The 18,985-nt window shown below is 44.5% G+C and overlaps 1 protein-coding gene across 34 annotated transcripts in view; it reads right to left on the reverse strand.

The window, feature by feature from the left end:
• TCF7L2 (transcription factor 7 like 2) overlaps window positions 1-18,985 on the reverse strand; it is a 196,685-nt gene that overhangs the window by 172,102 nt on the left and 5,598 nt on the right. For 20 of the 34 annotated variants that reach the window (XM_033841481.2, XM_033841480.2, XM_033841484.2 and 17 more), the window contains exon 4: window positions 11,078-11,146. The exons of the other annotated variants lie outside the window; for them this stretch is intronic. In XM_033841481.2, coding sequence (XP_033697372.1) covers window positions 11,078-11,146 — 69 coding nt within the window. The remainder of the gene's footprint in view (window positions 1-11,077; window positions 11,147-18,985) is intronic. 34 annotated transcript variants of the gene reach the window in all.

Below are 18,985 nucleotides of genomic sequence, written 5' to 3' on the forward strand. Positions count from 1 at the left end.
ATGAGTCTGAGTTGTGTAAACACCAGTATTTAGCTCCGAAAGTTACTTCTCTAAAGTTCAATGTTGCCCTTCACCTCATCAGTATATACTGAGCACCTACTATTGAATACATACAAAGCTGGGTCATCCCTCAACAGCTATTAAAGAAAAATAGAAAACTTTAAATAGATAAGACCTTCCAAACTCTCTTCCAAATATGCATAATATATGTATTTCAGAATAATAATGCCTTCTTGACTGCTTTCCAGTAGAGAATCAAATGCCCCAAGATTATCAATTTAAACTTAGCTGTCCCTTTCCCCTCTCTCTCTCTCTCCCTCTCTTAAATCATCATTAAGGAAATAGAAAGAGCATTTCCTAGGCTTCCTACTACAAGGCTTGGAAAAACCCACAAGGATATTATTGGGGAGCTGGAAACACATTAAGAAGAACCTCAAGTTTCCTATATATTTTGGACCGTCAGCAGCATTTAGGAAAAACACCTCCTCTCGTTTCTGCTTCATATGTTTTTCTTATTGGTTCATTTACACAATGCTGCTCTCCTGACGGCGGTCAGTACATCGTTTTGTCATTTCCGCCTTTCCCCGCCATTAGTGCAGGCTGCTGAGACGACAGCCCAGATGCCTCCCCAAGTGGCTAGCAGCATCAACGCATCCCCTTCCTCCAAGTGGTCCCCCCGTTGACTAATGTTCACCAACACTCATACATCATTCCCAAATTGGTCCAAATGAATTAAACACAGCTCTGCTTAACATTACGAGATTTAAATGGATTTTCTCTCTACAGGTCTGCCCCATAATTGGGTTTATCCATCTTGTTGAAGTACAGTTTACACTTGCTAACATCACGCCAATTCAAGCTACATTTTCTGCTCCAGTGGCAGGAGCAAGGCAGATTTGTCATCGGATCATAACAGGTAATTCAAACAACAATTAGTTTGATGACGGCCCGTATGTCAATGTCTGCTCCCAGCAGCCCGGCTCATACTCCCTGCTCTGTGTTCCTCAAGATGAATTGTCTTCACAATTCTTCAATTTCAATCATCAACAATGCTTACTGAATCAACTTAAAAACTATTGACACAAGACTATCTTCCCTATGGGGCAGCCTCGCCAAAGCTCTGGCGAAAAGAATCCTCTAGTCCCCCACCACCGCCCCAGGATGGGCTACGACCACACACACATCCATTTTCAAGCCTTGGACAGTTTCTGACAGTCAACCAACGTTTTTTTACGCTAGAGCTTCATCTCAACCTCGAAATTCAAGGAGGCACAAGGTTTGGGAATAGAAAGGAATGAATTTGCTTGTGAAGGATCATCCAGCTACAAGTAGGAAAGTGCTTAATTTATTATTTTTTTTTTTTTTGGTAAGTCCGCTGCAGGAATTAATGACAATTGTCAAAGTCTGAGAAAATGTTATAATCCAATGGGTAACACTACTTGTCATTTAAAGAAAAAAAAAGTTAATATTTCTTTTAAAAACCAACTAACCTCCAAGCATCTTGAAAATTAGAAGATAATTACATAAATATAAACCAGTCCAACTACGGTTATGCGTTGTTTGGGCAGTACCATCGTCATTAAGACAGGGTACAAATTCACGCACTGAAGGAGAGCTGAAATCAAAATATGAGATGCCTGGGAGAGAATATTAAGTTTACACGGGGACTGAAGGCCTATCTCAAATTATTTGGTTGAGTACCAGAAAAATATACTTATTGGTCTCTCATGTTATGAAAGAGGTTATTATGAAAAAATGCAAACTTACGTCCTCTGTTCCCTTTCTGCCCACAGTATACAGTATTTCAACACATTCACACCCCTGCTGTATACCTACTATGTCCCAGGCATTCCTACACAGTGCTCTAAGGATACAAAGATGAGTAAGACACACCTCAGAAGAGCTTACATTCTAGTCAAATGTTACAAGGACTAGGCAGGATTTTCAAGTGACAAAAGAGAAATGCAAACAGCAACCAACAGGAGTCATAAATCTTTGCTACTCAGCAAAGATAGTCCATGTCATCAAATTTATCATGTGTGATGTTCTTGACAGGAAATAAAAAATATACAATGCATGACGGAATAAGGCTGATCTGAAATCTACAAATGAGTACTTCACATAGTTCCCCGTGGTTAAAAACAGCTGCTTGTATTTATCAAGCAGTGTGCCGCTGCCCTACCCACCTCATCACAGACCTGATCTCATTTCATCTCCCAACAACCCTCTGGAAACTAGCATCATCCCCCATTTTACAAATCAGGTAACTAATTTACCTAATTAGTAGGTAGACACTGGCAGAAACTGGACCTGAACCCAGGTTATCTAACTCCAGAAGCACACGTGCTGAACCGCCCACCTCCTCTTGTACCTATCCCTTTAAAATGCAAAGGTAATGCTCCTAGGGCTTCAGTGGCAGGGTGCCCACTTGAAGCTGAAAAACTAAGCCCGTGGTTCTCAACCAGGGGCAGTCTGGGCCCCCGGGGGACATCTGGCAAGTTCTAGAGACGTTTTTGGCTGCCACATTTTTGTTGGGTGCTAGTAGCATGGAGAGGGGAGAGGGGAGAGGCCAGGGCTGGAGCTAAACAAACATCCTGCCGTGCACAGGACAGTCTCCTGTGCAACAAAGAATCAGCAGCCCGAAGTGTCAACAGTGCTGAGGTGGAGAAGCCCGCACTAAGCCGTCTTATCTCATCCAGCCCGGAAAGACATGCAGATTTCCAGTCCAGGCCTCAATCGTTATAGAAGCTGGTGGAACCAAGTGTCTTTCCAGCTGGTACCTCAAAAAACTAGGGTTTTGTGAAGATGCTTCAAAGAATCCACAAATATTTGATTCTAATGTTTCTTTTTATAACATGCCATAGATAAAGAAATATATAGTACCTGTGCCTACTCTGGTATTTTTTAAATCTCAATGTATTACTCATTAAAATATTAAACAAACCGCCACCCACCCAGGGGTTTTGGTGGAACCCTTAGGAAGAATGGTCAACCGCCGCTTCTGTTTCACTGAAGAGTATGCTGCAATTCCGAGGTAAACTGTTTAAAAACAAATTGCAACCACTTATCTGTTTGACCAGGATGTGATACCGTGCAACCAAACCCAACACCAGAAACAAATTAAGTGCTAAGTTTGATAAGCCTGCAAAGGTCAGCCATAACCCACTTAGAAACGTCTGTGCTTAGCTGAAAGGCCCCATGACTCTCAGGGACTTTATAAAAAAAAAAAAAATACTATTATAAAGTGCAACTTATAAAATGAAGTGACTGGGAATTCCCTGGCGGTCCAGTGGTTAGGACTCGGTGCTTTCACTGCCAGAGCCCAGGTTCGATCCCTGGTCGGGGAACTAAGATCCCACAAACTGCTCGGGAGTTTGGGACTGACATGTACACACTGCTACATTTAAAACAGATAACCAACAAGGACCTACTGTACAACACAAGGAAGGCTGCTCAATATTCTGTAGTAACTTAAATGGGAAAAGAATTTGAAGAAGAATAGATATATCTATATGTATAACTGAATCACTTTGCTGTACACCTGAAACTAACACAACATTGTGAATCAACTATGCTCCAATATAAAATAAAAATTTTAATAAATAAATAGCTGCAAAAAATAAATAAATAAAAAATAAAATAAAATGAAGTTACTAAGAAAATACAACCAGCTGACTGCCACAGACCAGACCTCTACACCTACTGGCTGTGGTCCATATGGGGGACCCAGATGGCTGATACAGAACAGTTGTTTCCATTCTTTCCGGTTGTTCTAGTCAAAGACAACCAGAACTTCTCCGCATCCTCACCAGCCCTCTTACAGGCCACGCAGGCTGGGCCCCAAGTGCCTTAATATGGTGGAGAATGAAAAGATACAAATAACTCAACTTATACAAATACAATGATACAATTAGAATAGACAGAAGTTAAAAACCACTAAGTAAAAATGAGATTGTTTTATTTTATCTGGCCAATGCAATGCAACTGCTATTGGCTTGGACAGGAGGATAACTTCTCCCTGAAAGATGGACATTAAGCCAAACTGGACTCCTGGCTTCTTGTCTCAGCCCTGTTTCCACCAAGCGGTGGGACCTCAGACAAACCAGTTCGCCTCTTTGCTCCTCAGTTTCCTTGCTTTTCAAAACGGACTCTACCTTTGCTCCACTCCAAGGGTGTTCTGGGGCCCATCAGCACCCCTTGGGAGTGCGTCAGAAACGCAGGATCTCAGGCCCCAGCCTGGAACTACTGATCCCACATCTGCATTTTCACAGCACGGGGAAGTCTGAACAGCACTTAGACTGCCAGGCCCCTCAGCCTCAGGGTCCCACAGCCCCCTGCATATGACAGCAGAGTCCCACCTTCTCACACTGGTACTAACTCAGGGGACGGTGCCCATCACTGAGATTACCTGTTAAAGAAATGCTCTCAAGAGAGACTCCTACCACTGAACAGACATCCTTTAGAACTCCGAATGCAACCAGTCTCTTCTCCCCCAGGGAAAGAGTCAAGCTAAAATAAGCCAACAGACAAAAGATTTTACAGCAGTTGTTCTCATGAAGCTACATGCATCAGAATCTTCCAGAGTGGGACGGGGTTCAGATCCCAGCATCCCCCTAGGCCGGTGCACTGTTTTTAATGCTCCCCTGGGGATTGTAATGTGCAGCCAGAGTTGGGAAATACTGCCCTTGCCCACCGGTTCTCGAAGGTTCTGTGCTGTCGCCACAGAAGCGGCGTCAATATCACCAGAATATTTGTTACAGCTGAAACTCTGGTGGGGCCACAGATGCGCATCTCAACAAGCCCACCAGGCACTTTCTAGGTGATGCTTGCTCAAACCTGTGAAACACAGACCTAGTCCTGATGAATGAGGATCTCCAAGGGGTTAAAACCCAGGATTCTGTATTTTTGAGCGGCTCCCAGGTGGTTCTTTTGTATAGACCCCAGAGAGCTGGTTAGTCGCCATTGCTTGAGGAACCCCCAGACCCTGCTGAGCTTATATTCTGAGCAGACAGTAGTCAGCATGAGGCTGTGTAGTACAGGCTCTCTCCAGCCCAGTTTCGAATCCTAATTCCTTGACCATGCGCAAAATATCTTGCGTATCTGAGTCTCCATTTCCTGGTTCACAAAATGGGGATCATGGTGGTAAGAGGAGCTACGCCATCTGGGTTTCCTTCTGTGTTGTTATGAAGAATCAATAAAGAATTCACATACAGCACTTAACACCAGACCCAATGCGCTGGGAGCATTCAATGAGCAGAAGCTGCTACTACTATCAGCTGTTGTTATTGCCTCTGACCCCTAAGACCAAGCACGTCACTGCCCAAGCCACTCTTCCATAAACAAAGAAATCCCTCTTCTTGAGCCTTACAGAAGTATCTGGCTCTCCTCCCATAACCAGGGAGAAGGAAAGGCCTCAAATGCTCATCAGAACCTAAGGGCAGTCTAGTTTCTCACTCAAAATGAGAAAAAGCTAAAAACAAAAAAAAAAATGAGAAAAAGCTATCCCCCTTAATTACTTGGCCAGCCCTTAATTTTTACTCAGCAAGCGAAAATGACTGAGCAGCCGATAAGTGATCAATTGACTGATTTCAGAAGCCTCTGGGGCAACAATTCCAAAACTTCAGTAGGCAAAAATCAGAACCCTGATTAAAAATGCAAACTCCCGGACTGTATCCAAAACCTACTGAGTCAGACCAAGGGGGGTGGGGTGCTTATAAATCAACATCCAAAGCATCACCAAAACTGAAGCTCCCTTGATACGTGTTGCTCCCTGATGAAGTCCCCAGGGGCCTGGCACACACTAGATACACAATAAATATTTTTGAATGAATGAACAAGCATTCTGAGGTATGGACTTAAATGAGACAATTAGGCTAAAATGCACCACTATAGCAAGTGAATGAACCTTTTGAATACGTTAACTGGCACCCAGAGGCTTTGTCAAACTACTCTAGTGAAATGACATCTGTGTCTGTCTGTCTCTCACATACACACACACACACACACACACACACACACACACACTGCATTCTTTGTGGAAAATGGACATGAAATCTCACAGCCAGTCTGGTGATGGGACTAAAGAACTGTATGAAGAACTGGCTTCTGCGAGTTCTCCCTCTTAGCCCAGATCTGCTCCTCAATGGATATCGCAAACCCTCACAAAACCTGAAAGGCCAGGGAACTTGTGGAGCGAGGGAGGGCCTAGAACTCGAGAGACGACCATCCGAAACATGAACTAGGGAAAAGCCAGGCACCCTCAAACATCCTGCTCAAACCTGCTGGTACAATTCTCTGGACGTTTTTATCACGAACACCAAGGATCTACTGGGGCAAAGAGATGGACCCTGAGCCATAGAACCTCAGGAATCTTAACAATGTTATGATACGGACAAGACTGAGTGCCAAGTTCACATTCAAGAATAAAGGACCAAGAGGGGACAGGACACTCTCCAAATTGTATCCTTCTCTCGCTGGCTCCACAAAGCACCCAGGCCCTGGAGGAAGGTCCTCAGGCCGTAGTGAATCATGGCAGACGAGTTCTAAGACCAAGCAGAATGGTATGGGCTGGGAGAACTCAGATGGAAGCTTGCAGCCTCGAGGATGAAAGGGAAAGCAACACCCACTACAAAATCTCCACCGCTCAGCTGTGTAAACAAATAAAATGGTCCATTTCTTCTGGATCCTCTCCTAGTTGTCTTTGTGCACGCGCACACACACACACACACACACACAAACCACTGCACATCTGAAAAGAAAAACAACGAAGAAAGGTCTACACAGTTTGTTTTTGCTGCGTGTGGAGTTTTTTTTTCCTAAATCACATCTGACTTGGTGTTAAAACATCAACCTTTGGCCAAAATACTCTTAAAACAAAGGCTTAATTGGTTGTGAAGTAGCCCTTCTGAAAACCAACGGAAACATCTTCTGTGGATCCTGACCTTGATCCCAACACTACTCTTGGGTTTGGAAGGAGTGTGGGAAGAGCTCTCTTCAGGGAGATAGTGGAGACAGTGCTTAAACGTTTATCCACAATCACCTGCAGGGCACTCCTGGGAGGCACCTGCAAAGTGAGTCCACCTCTGCGCTCAGCCTGCAGGATCTCTTCCGGGTTAATGAAGACAGTGGGAGGAGTTCCCAGAAACAGGCCCCCAGTGGGAGGAGCTCCCACTGGGGCCAGAAAGCAAAGCCCTGCGTGAAGGGGCGTGCACTGGAGCTTGGGCAAGCTGGCCTCTGATCCCACCCAGATCTTTTTTTTTTTGCGGTACGCGGGCCTCTCACTGTTGTGGCCTCTCCCGTTGCGGAGCACAGGCTCCAAACACGCAGGCTCAGCGGCCATGGCTCACGGGCCCAGCCGCTCCGCGGCATGTGGGATCTTCCCGGACCGGGGCACGAACCTGTGTCCCCTGCCTCGGCAGGCGAACTCTCAACCACTGCGCCACCAGGGAAACCCCCCACCCCGATCTTTTTACTGCTCCCCCTCCTGTGTGCCACTCACACACCCAACAACCACTATGCTGGTGCATTTCAAAAGATATCATTTGAAATCCAGTGTTCAAGTCTCTCTCAAAAGGGCAATGCAAGCTAAACACACATATCACTCTCCCAGTCCACTCCTGAGTGTGAACAGAATCCAACACACATATCCCTCCGAAAGATCTGGGTGAGAATGTTACTAGGGCCTTATACTCATAGTAGCAGGAAACTGGAAGCAATCCAAATACCCAAAAGCACAGAAAGGACACCTGCACTGTGGCACAGTACATGGCAATAAAAAGGAGCAAACCATGCTGCTGGCAATAACAGGGGTGAAACACACACATACGCTAAGTAGGGCCAGACATGAGACAGTCTATTTGCTACACAATCCCATTGCTAAGAAGCTAAAACAGGCAAAACTAATCCATGGTGATAGATGAAACTAATCCAGGGTGAGAATTTTGGTCAGCAGCCGTGGGAAGCTTTGAATAAGTGAGACCCCAGGGGAATTGGTAATACTCCTTTTCGGGGCCCCACAAACTACAGCCTAGGAGCCAAATTCAGCCACTATCTGTTTTTATGAATAAAGTTTTATTGGGACCCAGCTACACCTACACCTATTCCCGTAGGTATTACTTTTGACGGCTTTCACACACAATGGCAGAATTGAGAGGCTGCCACTGAGCTTGTTTGGCCTACAAAGCCTAAAATACTCATTATCTGGCCCTGTACAGAAAAAGCATTCCAACCTCATTCTATATATTGCTTTGGGGGATGGTTTCACGGATGTTCACAAAAGTAAAAGTTCGTCCATCTCACCACTGAGGATCTGTGCACTGTGCTGTACTTATATCTCAATAAAACTCTCTACAAGTCAATAGAGTTAAATATCTATGTCTGTAAAAAAAAAAAAAAAGCCTTTTAATTTTTATTCCAATTATACTGTGTTAACCATTTAGGGAAAATACGGCTTTTGTGTTGCTCTTGTCTTTTCAAAACTGAGAGGAGTTAGGAGATTGTCAAAAGTGAGGAAGATCCCAACACATCAATTGATACTGTGTCCAAACCTTTTAGAAGAACATGACAGACGCGTCTAGAGAATCACTCAGAAGCCATTCACATAAATGTTGCACCTGGCCAAGTCCTGAGATTACAGGAGGGAAGGGAAAGGGGGAGGAATCTCATGGGATGCACGGTGTCATACTACTCTAGGTTATTTCAGGATATAGCTTAGGAAAGCAACCAGCTCAGCTCAGATTGAAATACTGTACCTATTAAGGTTAAACAGTTTTAAATTTCCAGGGAAGAAAATTCTGCCCTGACAATCACGCCGCATCTAAGCCTTAAACTGGAGAATGGGGCAGAGGGCACACATCCGCTCTACTCTGCACGAAAGCAGGGCCACCCTCTCCTCTCACCCTAACGTTGCTACTGAGCTGCCATGTGCCTTGGGAACAATTTTATTGTGTCTGAGGTTTCCTCTTTTTTTCCCCTTTGCTTCTTTCGTTTCGTTTTGTTTCGCCATTTATCCTTTGATGGTCAAACTAAAATTACAGCTAGATGCCATGTGGCTTTGACCTCATCCTGGTCTAGCAGAGACTGGGGGAGAATGAATCCTCAAAGCATGGTGGTGCTGGGTCTCTAATAAAATATCTCTCTGTTTGCCCACATGGGCATCATGCCTTAGCAAACAGAAGCAGAGGAGAACAATACCACCTGTTCATGGACGAGTAGTAATGGTTTCAGTCCTCCAGACAATGAGCTCTGTAACTTACTCCATCTCCCTCCTGAGAAAGCGCTTCACACGGCCCGCACTGTGCCAGGTGGTTTGGAGAAAGACGAACTGCTCGGCCTAACAAGGGACACTTCAGCAACGGGTGTAAAGACACAAAACAGCTACTCTGGGCTCGGCTGGTCTCCCAGTGACATGGCCCCAGCCAGCCTTTCCACTCCAAGATAGGGATCGTGATGCTATTCAACCTTGACAATTCCCATACCCCAGGCAAGGGGATTTTCCAGCCCCCCCACAAGATGTGGCAGTCCTCAGGACACTGTTCATCACCCACTCATCAAGAGTTAGGGTTTGGGCTTGCTCTCCAACCAAGCCCTGAGTCTATGCCCTTTTCTGGGAGCAACGTTCACTGTGCTGCTGATCAAAAGGAAGAAGGGTCCCCCAGGGAGAGTGCCAGCAAGAACACCAGCCTTGGGGACTTCCCTGGGGATCCAGTGGTTAAGATTCCATGCTTCCAATGCTGGGGGGTGGGCCACGGGTTCGATCCCTGGTTGAGGAACTAAGATCCCACATGCTGCGCAGCGCGGCCAAAAAAGAAAACAAAAACAAAAAAACCCACCAGCCTTGGAAAGACTCTGGGGGTGGAGGAGCATTATCGAGAGTCGTACTTTCCCCTAAAATACACACACGGATCAGCAGCACGACTGCAGAAGGAATCCAAATATTTTTTAAATAAGTTACTGTCACCTTGAAATGAGTACAAAATACTAGGGGCTCCACCGAATAACAACGTCTGCTGAGTCCTACTTTTCACTGGTGGAATAATTCACAATGTACCTGGGACAAAGGGCTACTGGAAAGTCTTCTCCAGACAGAGGCAGATTTGAAACAGCACAGCTGCAAAGATGCGATATGGCTGTGGACCACATACACACAACCAAGTTATCCGCAAGGGCTAACCACAAGAAAGTGAGCAAGGGAAGAACGGAAATGATAGAACCAAGCGACACCCGCTTCCAAGGAGAGAAGACCCCGGAGCCAGACCTGAACGCCCCAACAGCGGGTTTCAAAAACCTCCCCTTGAAGGGTTAACCCAGAAGCAGAGGACTCAAGAAGTTTCGGCACCATTAGTTACACCATGAGGTCCATCCATCCTGGCCAGGCCAGGCAGACAGACGAAAATCGTATTAGTCTGCTCTCCCTCCACGACTGCACTCTGTTGGCATCAGTTCAGCTCTGAGTCTATATTAGTCCGTGATTTGTTTAGCCTTTGGATTTAAGAGAATGGAAGTACTACGTGAGCAGGAAACAGGACACTCATCAGAAGCTGGGATCTGTCGCCTTTCCCTCCCAGCACTTCCAGTGTCATGTATCAACAAGTCCTAGAGAAATCAACATTTCAGAACAGTCAGGTCAAAAGTGATATTCTTAGCACCACTTAACATGATTTTGATCCACCGGAAACAACTCTCTGGCTGTCACACAGCCTCCTCTGCTATCTCATCCCCCTTAATTCTTCCCATTCACATTCTGTCACCTCATGTGACTCCCAATTTAAGACCCCTCCTGAAGCAAAAAACAGTAGCCAAGCTAGGGGGTCTGTGTGCCCATCATGCCTGATCGAGATGCTCTTAACAAAAAAACACAGGCTTCTCCTTCTTTCCCTATCTTTAAATCATTTTAGCAGCATTTCTTCTGCTCTTGTTTCTTCTTTGCTTCCAACCTCCCCCGAAGAATCAACCACAACCACACTGCCATCATCACCACCATCATCATCACCTAGGTCAGGGGGAGGGGTGGAGAATAAGAGACACAAGAGACCTACACATTGCCAAATCAAGCTTCGGGATCTCTTGCATGTCCTACCTGAATTGCAATCTGGTGTTCAATCGTTTTGTACGCAGAGTAATGTGTGCTCCCGGACTGAAAATAGAGCTGTAGAAAGAAACCAAATCAAAGCGTTCTGCTTATGTCACAAACTACAAGAAAACATCTTAAGCAGTTTATGAATAGCAGACAAACCTTCCTAGATTGAACTGCAGCCTTGGCATTCAATCAAGACCTCTGTATTTTTATTTGTTGCTATAAATAAGATGATCATAATCATCTAAAGTTTAAAAAAAAAAAAGCACCTATTCAATAAGCAAAAGGGGGGTGGAGGGGGCCGGGAGCGAGGATCAATGACACGAAAAGGAAAGACGGACGCCCATTAAGACATAAAGGAAGCCAGTGTGCTGAGCAAGATGCTGCAGAAGAATTAACTGTATGCTGCAAACATCATCAGAATTGCGACACGTAGGCAGGAGGGAAAGACTGGGAGAGAAAGGATGTGAGAAGCCACAAGACTGCAAAGGTACAAGCCCCCCAGAGTTCTAAGAACTAGGCTCTCACCCTCAAACACAATTCTATTCTGGGGAAAACAAATGTGGCAGGCAGCATTCAGGGGCCACTCGATGCCTTATACATTCTTTCACAATGACTAAGCTATCAGTCCCAGGACGGCTCAGGACGGCTCTGCAGCCCGCACGCACTCTAGGAAGCCACACTTCCCCAAAGAAGGAACCAACCAGTGCCAAAGAGCCACTGAGTTTTCTAAAGACCACCTATATATCTGGGGGCCCCCGGGTGAAGGTACATCCCTGGTTCACCCAGACTCTCCACAGCAGAAGGCTAAAGTCTCTCCTGGGCCTTTCCCTCTGAAGCCCTGTAGATCTACCATCAAAGAAACGGGTAGCCCCAAATAAAAAGAAATACCAAGAGGCCTCTCCAAATTCTTCTTTTCCCAAAGAGTACTTATTCATCTGGGGCTCCTACCAACTGGGAGAACAAACACCATCTGCTGACTTATTTTATAAACCATACAACAAACACTAAAAGGTCTCAACAATATCTGAAAATGCATTTTAATTGGCCATAAACGAACAAATGATGAAGAATCACACGGTCCTATGAAATCACTGCCCATCTCCCTCGCAGTAATAGGCAAATTGGTTACATTTCCAAACACAGATCTGTATTACTATAGCCAACTATTGCCATTACTACCACTGTACGATTCCTATTACCAGAACCTTCCTGTATAGCAGTTCTTTAGACCCCATTATTTTGTATCTTGCTCCCTGCAAGAAAAATTATTCAGTTTATACAGGTTTTTATTTGGGAGGAAAAGAAAAAAGAAATTCACATAAGAACTTCTGAACCAACTCATACTAAACGCAACGCAGTAGTAATGAAATTTTTTAAACAGCCTAAATGCACACCGCTCATGGGATAAGGCTGTACTGTTCCCAGTTGGGGATATGGTGGGTTCTGAGATCACTGTATCTGCTCCAAGTGAACAAACAAAAACACACTGCCTGTATATATGTTAGGAGTCTGCTTGCTCCCAAACAATACTAATCAAAGTTAAAAGGGGGCACAATAAAGGTGGGCCAAAAATATATATATTCCTTTACCTGTCAAAGCAGAGTAATGAATCACACTCCCTAAAACAACAAAAGATAAAGGCTGAGCCACTGAGATAAGCCCCCCTACGCACACAGCACTCCACCCCTGCGCACACACACTCAGGAGCAGTTCATCCAAAGTGAGTCACTGAAAAAGACAGATGAATTTGCCCCCTTGGCCCCCCTGTCCTTTTTGTGAAAACTGCCAGTCAGTAAGGAGATCGCACTAATTACTGTGACAATTCTGCATTGTGTTAAAACAACTTTTGTGCGAGGGATAGGTTCCTCCGCGAGTTTGGAATTCCTGGCTGAGAGCAGCTCTTGTCGGAGCGAGGGACTCCCCTGCTCAGGAGAGAGAAGGCAACACTAAGACCTCGTCCCCCTTTTCAGCCGGTTTTATGCTGCGATTTTCCAACTGCCTGATTCAGAGCTTAATGGAAACTTGTCCAAGCTTTTCTTCCCACAAACCTTGCGGAGCCCTAAGGCGATCTTGCACTCAGGGTAACCACAGAAATCTCCTATCGTCAATTAAAATCGAATGGACACCTGATAACTAAGTATACGTCGAGTAAACAAAATTTCATATAATCACGGCCCTCTGAATAAATTAATGAAACTGTGGCTAATCCAAATTCAATTTCCATTTGTCCGGGTCCACACTTAATCCTCACGTTCAGCACCACCCAAACAACAACACAACCCCAGAGAGAATGCTACAATTAAGACAGTACAAATGCAGCTGCAAGGTCCTTAAGAATCTGGTAGGACAAAGTTAATTTCACCTTCACACACACCAATCTAACATCCCCAAGTAATGCAAGTCCCCTCCTCAGGTATCCAGGCACACGGAATAACCGCCACCAGCTCATAAATCCACACAGTACAAGCTCCAATCAGCTCTTCACTCCCAGCCAGTACCCACTGCGTTGGAGAGATTTTCAGCTTAAACGCTTCCCCCCAGCAACAGCGACGAAGACAATTTTCTCGTTTCTCCTTTGGGTTCCCACCCCCTCTTTTCCCAAATACTCTTTTCTAAAACACACCCTTTAAATACTGCTTTTTCCATCCCTGGAAAACACAGAGATGCCTTGTTCATTATAGTCTAGCTTTTTAAGACAAACATAAAATACAAGGACCCGGTAAAAACTTGGCATTCTAAACTGGAACAATAGTTTATTTATATCTCCGTAAAAAGCTAGAAGAAAGAACAAGAGAGGGTTGACCCTTTGTGCTTTTGTTTGTTTGTTTGTCTGCTTTTGGAAGATGAGGGGCGCTTGAGAGATCTTAGGTGGCGATCTAAGGCTCATCTGAGTTCAAGAACCAGGTTCCCCCAGGCCTGGACTCTTGGGACCACCCCTGCTCTTGGCCACCTGCAGCACTGCACGTCATTTCCGCATCCAGCAACTGTGACTCCTGTACCCCGGGTCCGCAACACACCCTCACCGTGGTTCCCCCCTGCCCCGCCCCTCCCCAGGCACCCTGAAGCAGTACCACATGAGAACTCCAAGGTACCTTTCATGTCCTCTTCCTGTGAAACTCTCAACAAAACAAACCTTCCCTTCCTGTGTGCTTGTTTACAGTGGCCAAGCCCACCCAACCACCCATCTGAACACCTCCCGGTGACCCAGCCCCCTGTGGTCCAGAGGAAGAGCCATGGAGACGCGCTGGTGCTCAGCACAGCCTTGCCTACATTTTCCAGCAATTCAAAAACCAACATTTTACGATCAACCACCTCCCTTATCAAGAAATCCTATCTTGATTTCTCTCATTTCATTTCTAATCACTACTGCTGGCCCTAAATTTGATGTTTCAGATACAAGACATCAGAGATAGCCAGGGATGGGAGAAAAGGGAAACAGCTTTTTCAATCACAGAGATCTCATCCTCAGAGGCAACTAAAAATCTTGAAACACTACATTGGGTTTCCAACTTCCAGTAGGATGAAGATTAATTTTGTATGCCTATTCATTCCACTAAATTGGGAAGAGTGGGGAGCATTTGCTGTATTTCCAGTTTTATGAATCACCAAGCTTTCAATTTAAAAAAAAAAAAGAAGAAGAAATTCAGATTCATTTCCTAAACGGTTTTGGTTTGGGGGATTTTTTGGTCCACCTTCCTCTCCCCTGTAGCTACCACCGTGAGGCACTTGAAGTTTAATTTCCATGTCATTAGCATAAAAGGCAGAATAGAGGCTTAAATACCTAAGACTTTTTAAGTCACCAGTCATTTTGCAGGACAGAGACAGCACCCCCAGCCCTATGCTGGGAGCCTCTTACATTTAGTGGGAAACTTCTGATCAGGCCTTTGGGTGCCTGCCCGCCCCCTTAAAAGATGCCAAGGGGACTTCTAACTTCCACAGGGAAGGCAAAGCCAGCACTGACTGCTAGGTATGGAGGCTTAAACATTCCTGCAAAGATCCAGACACAGAACATCTGTACCCTCCTACAACAACAACTTAACAAAGGCAACCCCTTTTCACTTCCTGGCATTCTCCTTCAGAAATTCTGCTGCAACAAAACACATGCCTTTAGACACAGGAACAATCTCTCTTACTGTCTCAACGTTCCATCAAATGTCTATTTACCCTCATTAATTTTTTCTTTTCTTTTCCTCAACCTGAAACCATCAGCTATGAGTCAGAGAACGATCATTAACTTTTACAGCTTTCATACACATCCACCTACTCACATTTGGGGAAAGAAGTATTGACTTGCAACACTGCCTGAGACCAAAATCCTCTAAGAAGAAAAAAAGGGGGGGGGGGAATCACTTCAATAAACATATCTATAGGTCTATGGGGGATGCTACATTCATTGTTTTTCCACTTTGTGCTGCAGTCTCTTGCAAAAAAAAAAAAAAAAGAAAAAGAAGTTGAAGTCGAACTTGGTTATGGTGATGGGCATTTCTGGATTGGTTTTTTTTGAGGGAAAATTAGATGATTTTCTTTAAACATCAAAACATAATTACATTTCTTAAACTGTTTGGGAGAGGGGAGAATAAAGTGAAGCAAGTTTCCTGCTCTTGTCCAAAACACATTTCCAGCATATAAAAACACGTGGGCTAAAGTGCTGAGACATGTTCCTAACACAGCATTTTTCATTAAAAGTTGCTACACTAACACTCTTAAAATGATGCCCCATCATTACTCCACTTAGCAGTCACAGGCTGCACACTCATAACCAATTAATTTGCATTAATGTGGGTTTCATGTGTCCTTCCCTGGGTATGCCATTGTGATTCAGGCTTAATAAAACTGACACGACAATAACATAGTGCCTTTTATTTCACTTTCCCAAACCAACCAACCCACCCAAAGACCCACACAAACCCTCTCGATTTTTTAAGCATTTTGCTAATATATTTAGTACATCATAATTGGTCCAGCACGCAAGAACCTAGTTATCTTCTCAGTAAATATTTATAGCATCACTCTTTCCCATTCATTCTGCATTTTCTTAGAGAATCTCACTGTAGCCTACATCTGCAATTCATTGACTTTACAATTTACCACATGTTGGGATGGGAGAGGTCTTAGCTCCATTTGAATCACTACACAAATATGCAAGTGATTTATCGGTTTCAAACTAAAGACTGCAAGAGAAGGACTCCACTTTTCCTGAACATTACTTCTTCTGGCAGACCATGAACAATTACAGTTCGTACTAATTAAGCTCTGTAAATGTGCTGTGCCTTACTAATGTCTACCAGGCCTCAAATTTATTTTCATGATGCCAAACTTTAGCAAGCAATTTTAACTCCTTCAGAGCTGATCCCACTAGTAACCATTCCTTCCCCCTGTAGATCGACCTGTTTGGGGCTACTTCATGACCAAAAAAAAAAAAAAAAGAAGGAAAGAAAAGAATAAAATATTAGACATATTACCAGCCTGAAATCAGATGTGCCCAAGGAAGAAAAAAACCTATCCTGGGAAAACCGAAGAACACCAGGGCTGATAACCCGTTCAAAGATCCCACAGCCCCATCTTTGTAATGAGCTGTTAAGGGATTCATATCTGTCCCTGAGGGCTAGTAAGTTTCTGCATTCCATTGATTAGAAAATAAAACCTTTCAGCCTCTGTCTTGAAGTCTGGGTTGGATGGAAGGAAGGCTCCGGCCAGCGAGGACAGCGCGATCAGCTCCTACCCCCCTCAACAGTTACCCACACACCTCAGAATCCCACTCCCCCTTTACCAGGTGGTCAGTTTGTAACACACACACTAGAAAGCCCACTCTTTTAAGAATGAATTAAAATCAGGAGGATAACTGGCCTTCTCTGTCACATCGGGGTCTTGACCACAGATGCCCCATCCCCAGCTCCTCACACAGTAACTTACATGAAAGACTATCTGCTGCTGGATAGAGCTCTTTGGGTGGAAAGTGGATTGCGACCAGTTTTTACTGAGCTGAGCCATATAGCTGTTAACAGCCACCCCCCACCCATGGTACTTCTACCTCTCGCTAAGAAACTTCTAATCCCTAATTTCAATCAAGCCATTTCCTCATGCCCAAATCTCTGTCCCATCTTCTTACCCTTTTCTAATCTTTCTCAGGCAAGCACTTATTCTTCCTCCCCTGCTACTTTTCTGTGCTTCCTCCCCCCAGATACCAGTGCACTTCCCCCAAATGAATGGCCTTCCCACTCCCAAGGTAAATCTGGAATTTTTTTCTCATCTATTAATTCTTTTAATCAACTCTCCTCACTCTGTGGCACTTTTTTTTTTTAAACCCTCACGTTAACTAGCGCACTCTGCAATGTGTGTATTTTCCCTTCCAGCTCAGTGGAACATCGTATAAACTAAAGACCCATCTCCCGTATCAGGTTTCTTTAAGTTTTCTGGGAAATATGCACAATATAGGCAAGAGGGTCTCAGAAAAAAAAAAAAACAAGAAAGAAAGGAAACAGGGAGAAGCCAGAAGAAAAGGAAAAAAGATGCAAACACCTAGAGCAACTTTGCTTTTGAAAAAAGGCATTTGTGCCGAGCCCCTCCCACCCACCCAACTGAATTTCCATTACTGAAAGTGCTCTTTATAAATGTGTGTAACAATAGCCTGGAGGAAAAGTACAAGTCGGCTGCCAAAGGAGGAGGGGGTGTCTGTCTCAGTAAGCTCAGATTGTAGGCATGGGGGTCAGAGGAGGGGAGAGGGCAGCTTTTGCGAAGGGGTCTCCACACCCCACCCCCATCTCATTGCTTATAATTAGTGAGAGAAATCTGAGCTACTGCCAGTGTCTGCGGACCTTGAATATTATAAGGCCAACGTGGCGTCAAATATCTTAACATTCATAAGTGTTATGGGCTGTAAATAAAGCCTGTGGATTTATGACCCGGTGGCGCTTGCCAGCAAAGGACTGGGGCACATTTCTTTCAGCAGACCTGTCGAGGTGCAAGTTTGCCTTTGGTTGTAAAATTAACCATTTCCTTCACAAACGTGCTCAATTGTAAGTCAGAGTTGAAGATTTAGTTACACGGTTGCCAATATCCACTCCCAGAAGAAACTCAGACGCCCACAACACACGCCCCCTTCAAAAATAAAAGCCTCAAGAATTTGATTCACCCCGCTCCTTCTCAAAACTTCTGAAATGTGTCACCTCGAAACAGTTATAAATGTGGTTAAAGATATTATCTACTTCCACTCACCAAGACTAAAAAAGCTTACACCTACTTCCCTGGAAAGTGCTTATTTATTTGGCAACGCCATGTTTTAAAAAAACAATAAAGGAGTAAATCACTCCTTGCCTGAAGTTTTGTCCCTTCCCCCAATATAATGTCATCTATTTCCTGTGTAGGAGAGAGCCTCTGCTAAATCCAGGTTGCCTCAGACTTAACTGCCAATAAACCAACTTCCACAGAACTTCCAGACAGCTGGGGAAAAGGTCCTCGGAGTTTTAGTCATGGTCCAGAAACACAGGTCCACACAAAAATTTGCAGCTGTCCTTTCTCTGCAGTGCATTTTTAATGTGATTCGGGGGCCCCTGTTGTGAAACATCTGACAAAATGTAAAATCCTCTTAGATACCTTCTAGTTTACCCCCTGTGCATGTGTAAGAGAAGTTGCACCAACATTTCTCCACCAAGAAATCTAGGCGCTTTTCGTATGCACGCAGGCACCTCGTGGGATGTGAGGAGGCATTCAAAACCTGGAAAGACTTCTACTGTAATCTTTAAAAGCACAGCCTCTGGTGCAACTATTAAAATGCTGGTTTGCTAAAGCAAATATTTTTTTAATAGCGTGCAGAACTGCAGTTATCCTGCGCTGCTAACAGAACAGCATTCTTGATCTGCCAGCCCCCGGAAACCTTCCTGTAACTTTTTCACAGCTTGCTAAGAAACA

This window comes from Tursiops truncatus, chromosome 16, assembly GCF_011762595.2.
Source record: "Tursiops truncatus isolate mTurTru1 chromosome 16, mTurTru1.mat.Y, whole genome shotgun sequence".
Taxonomy (NCBI): Eukaryota; Metazoa; Chordata; class Mammalia; order Artiodactyla; family Delphinidae; genus Tursiops; species Tursiops truncatus.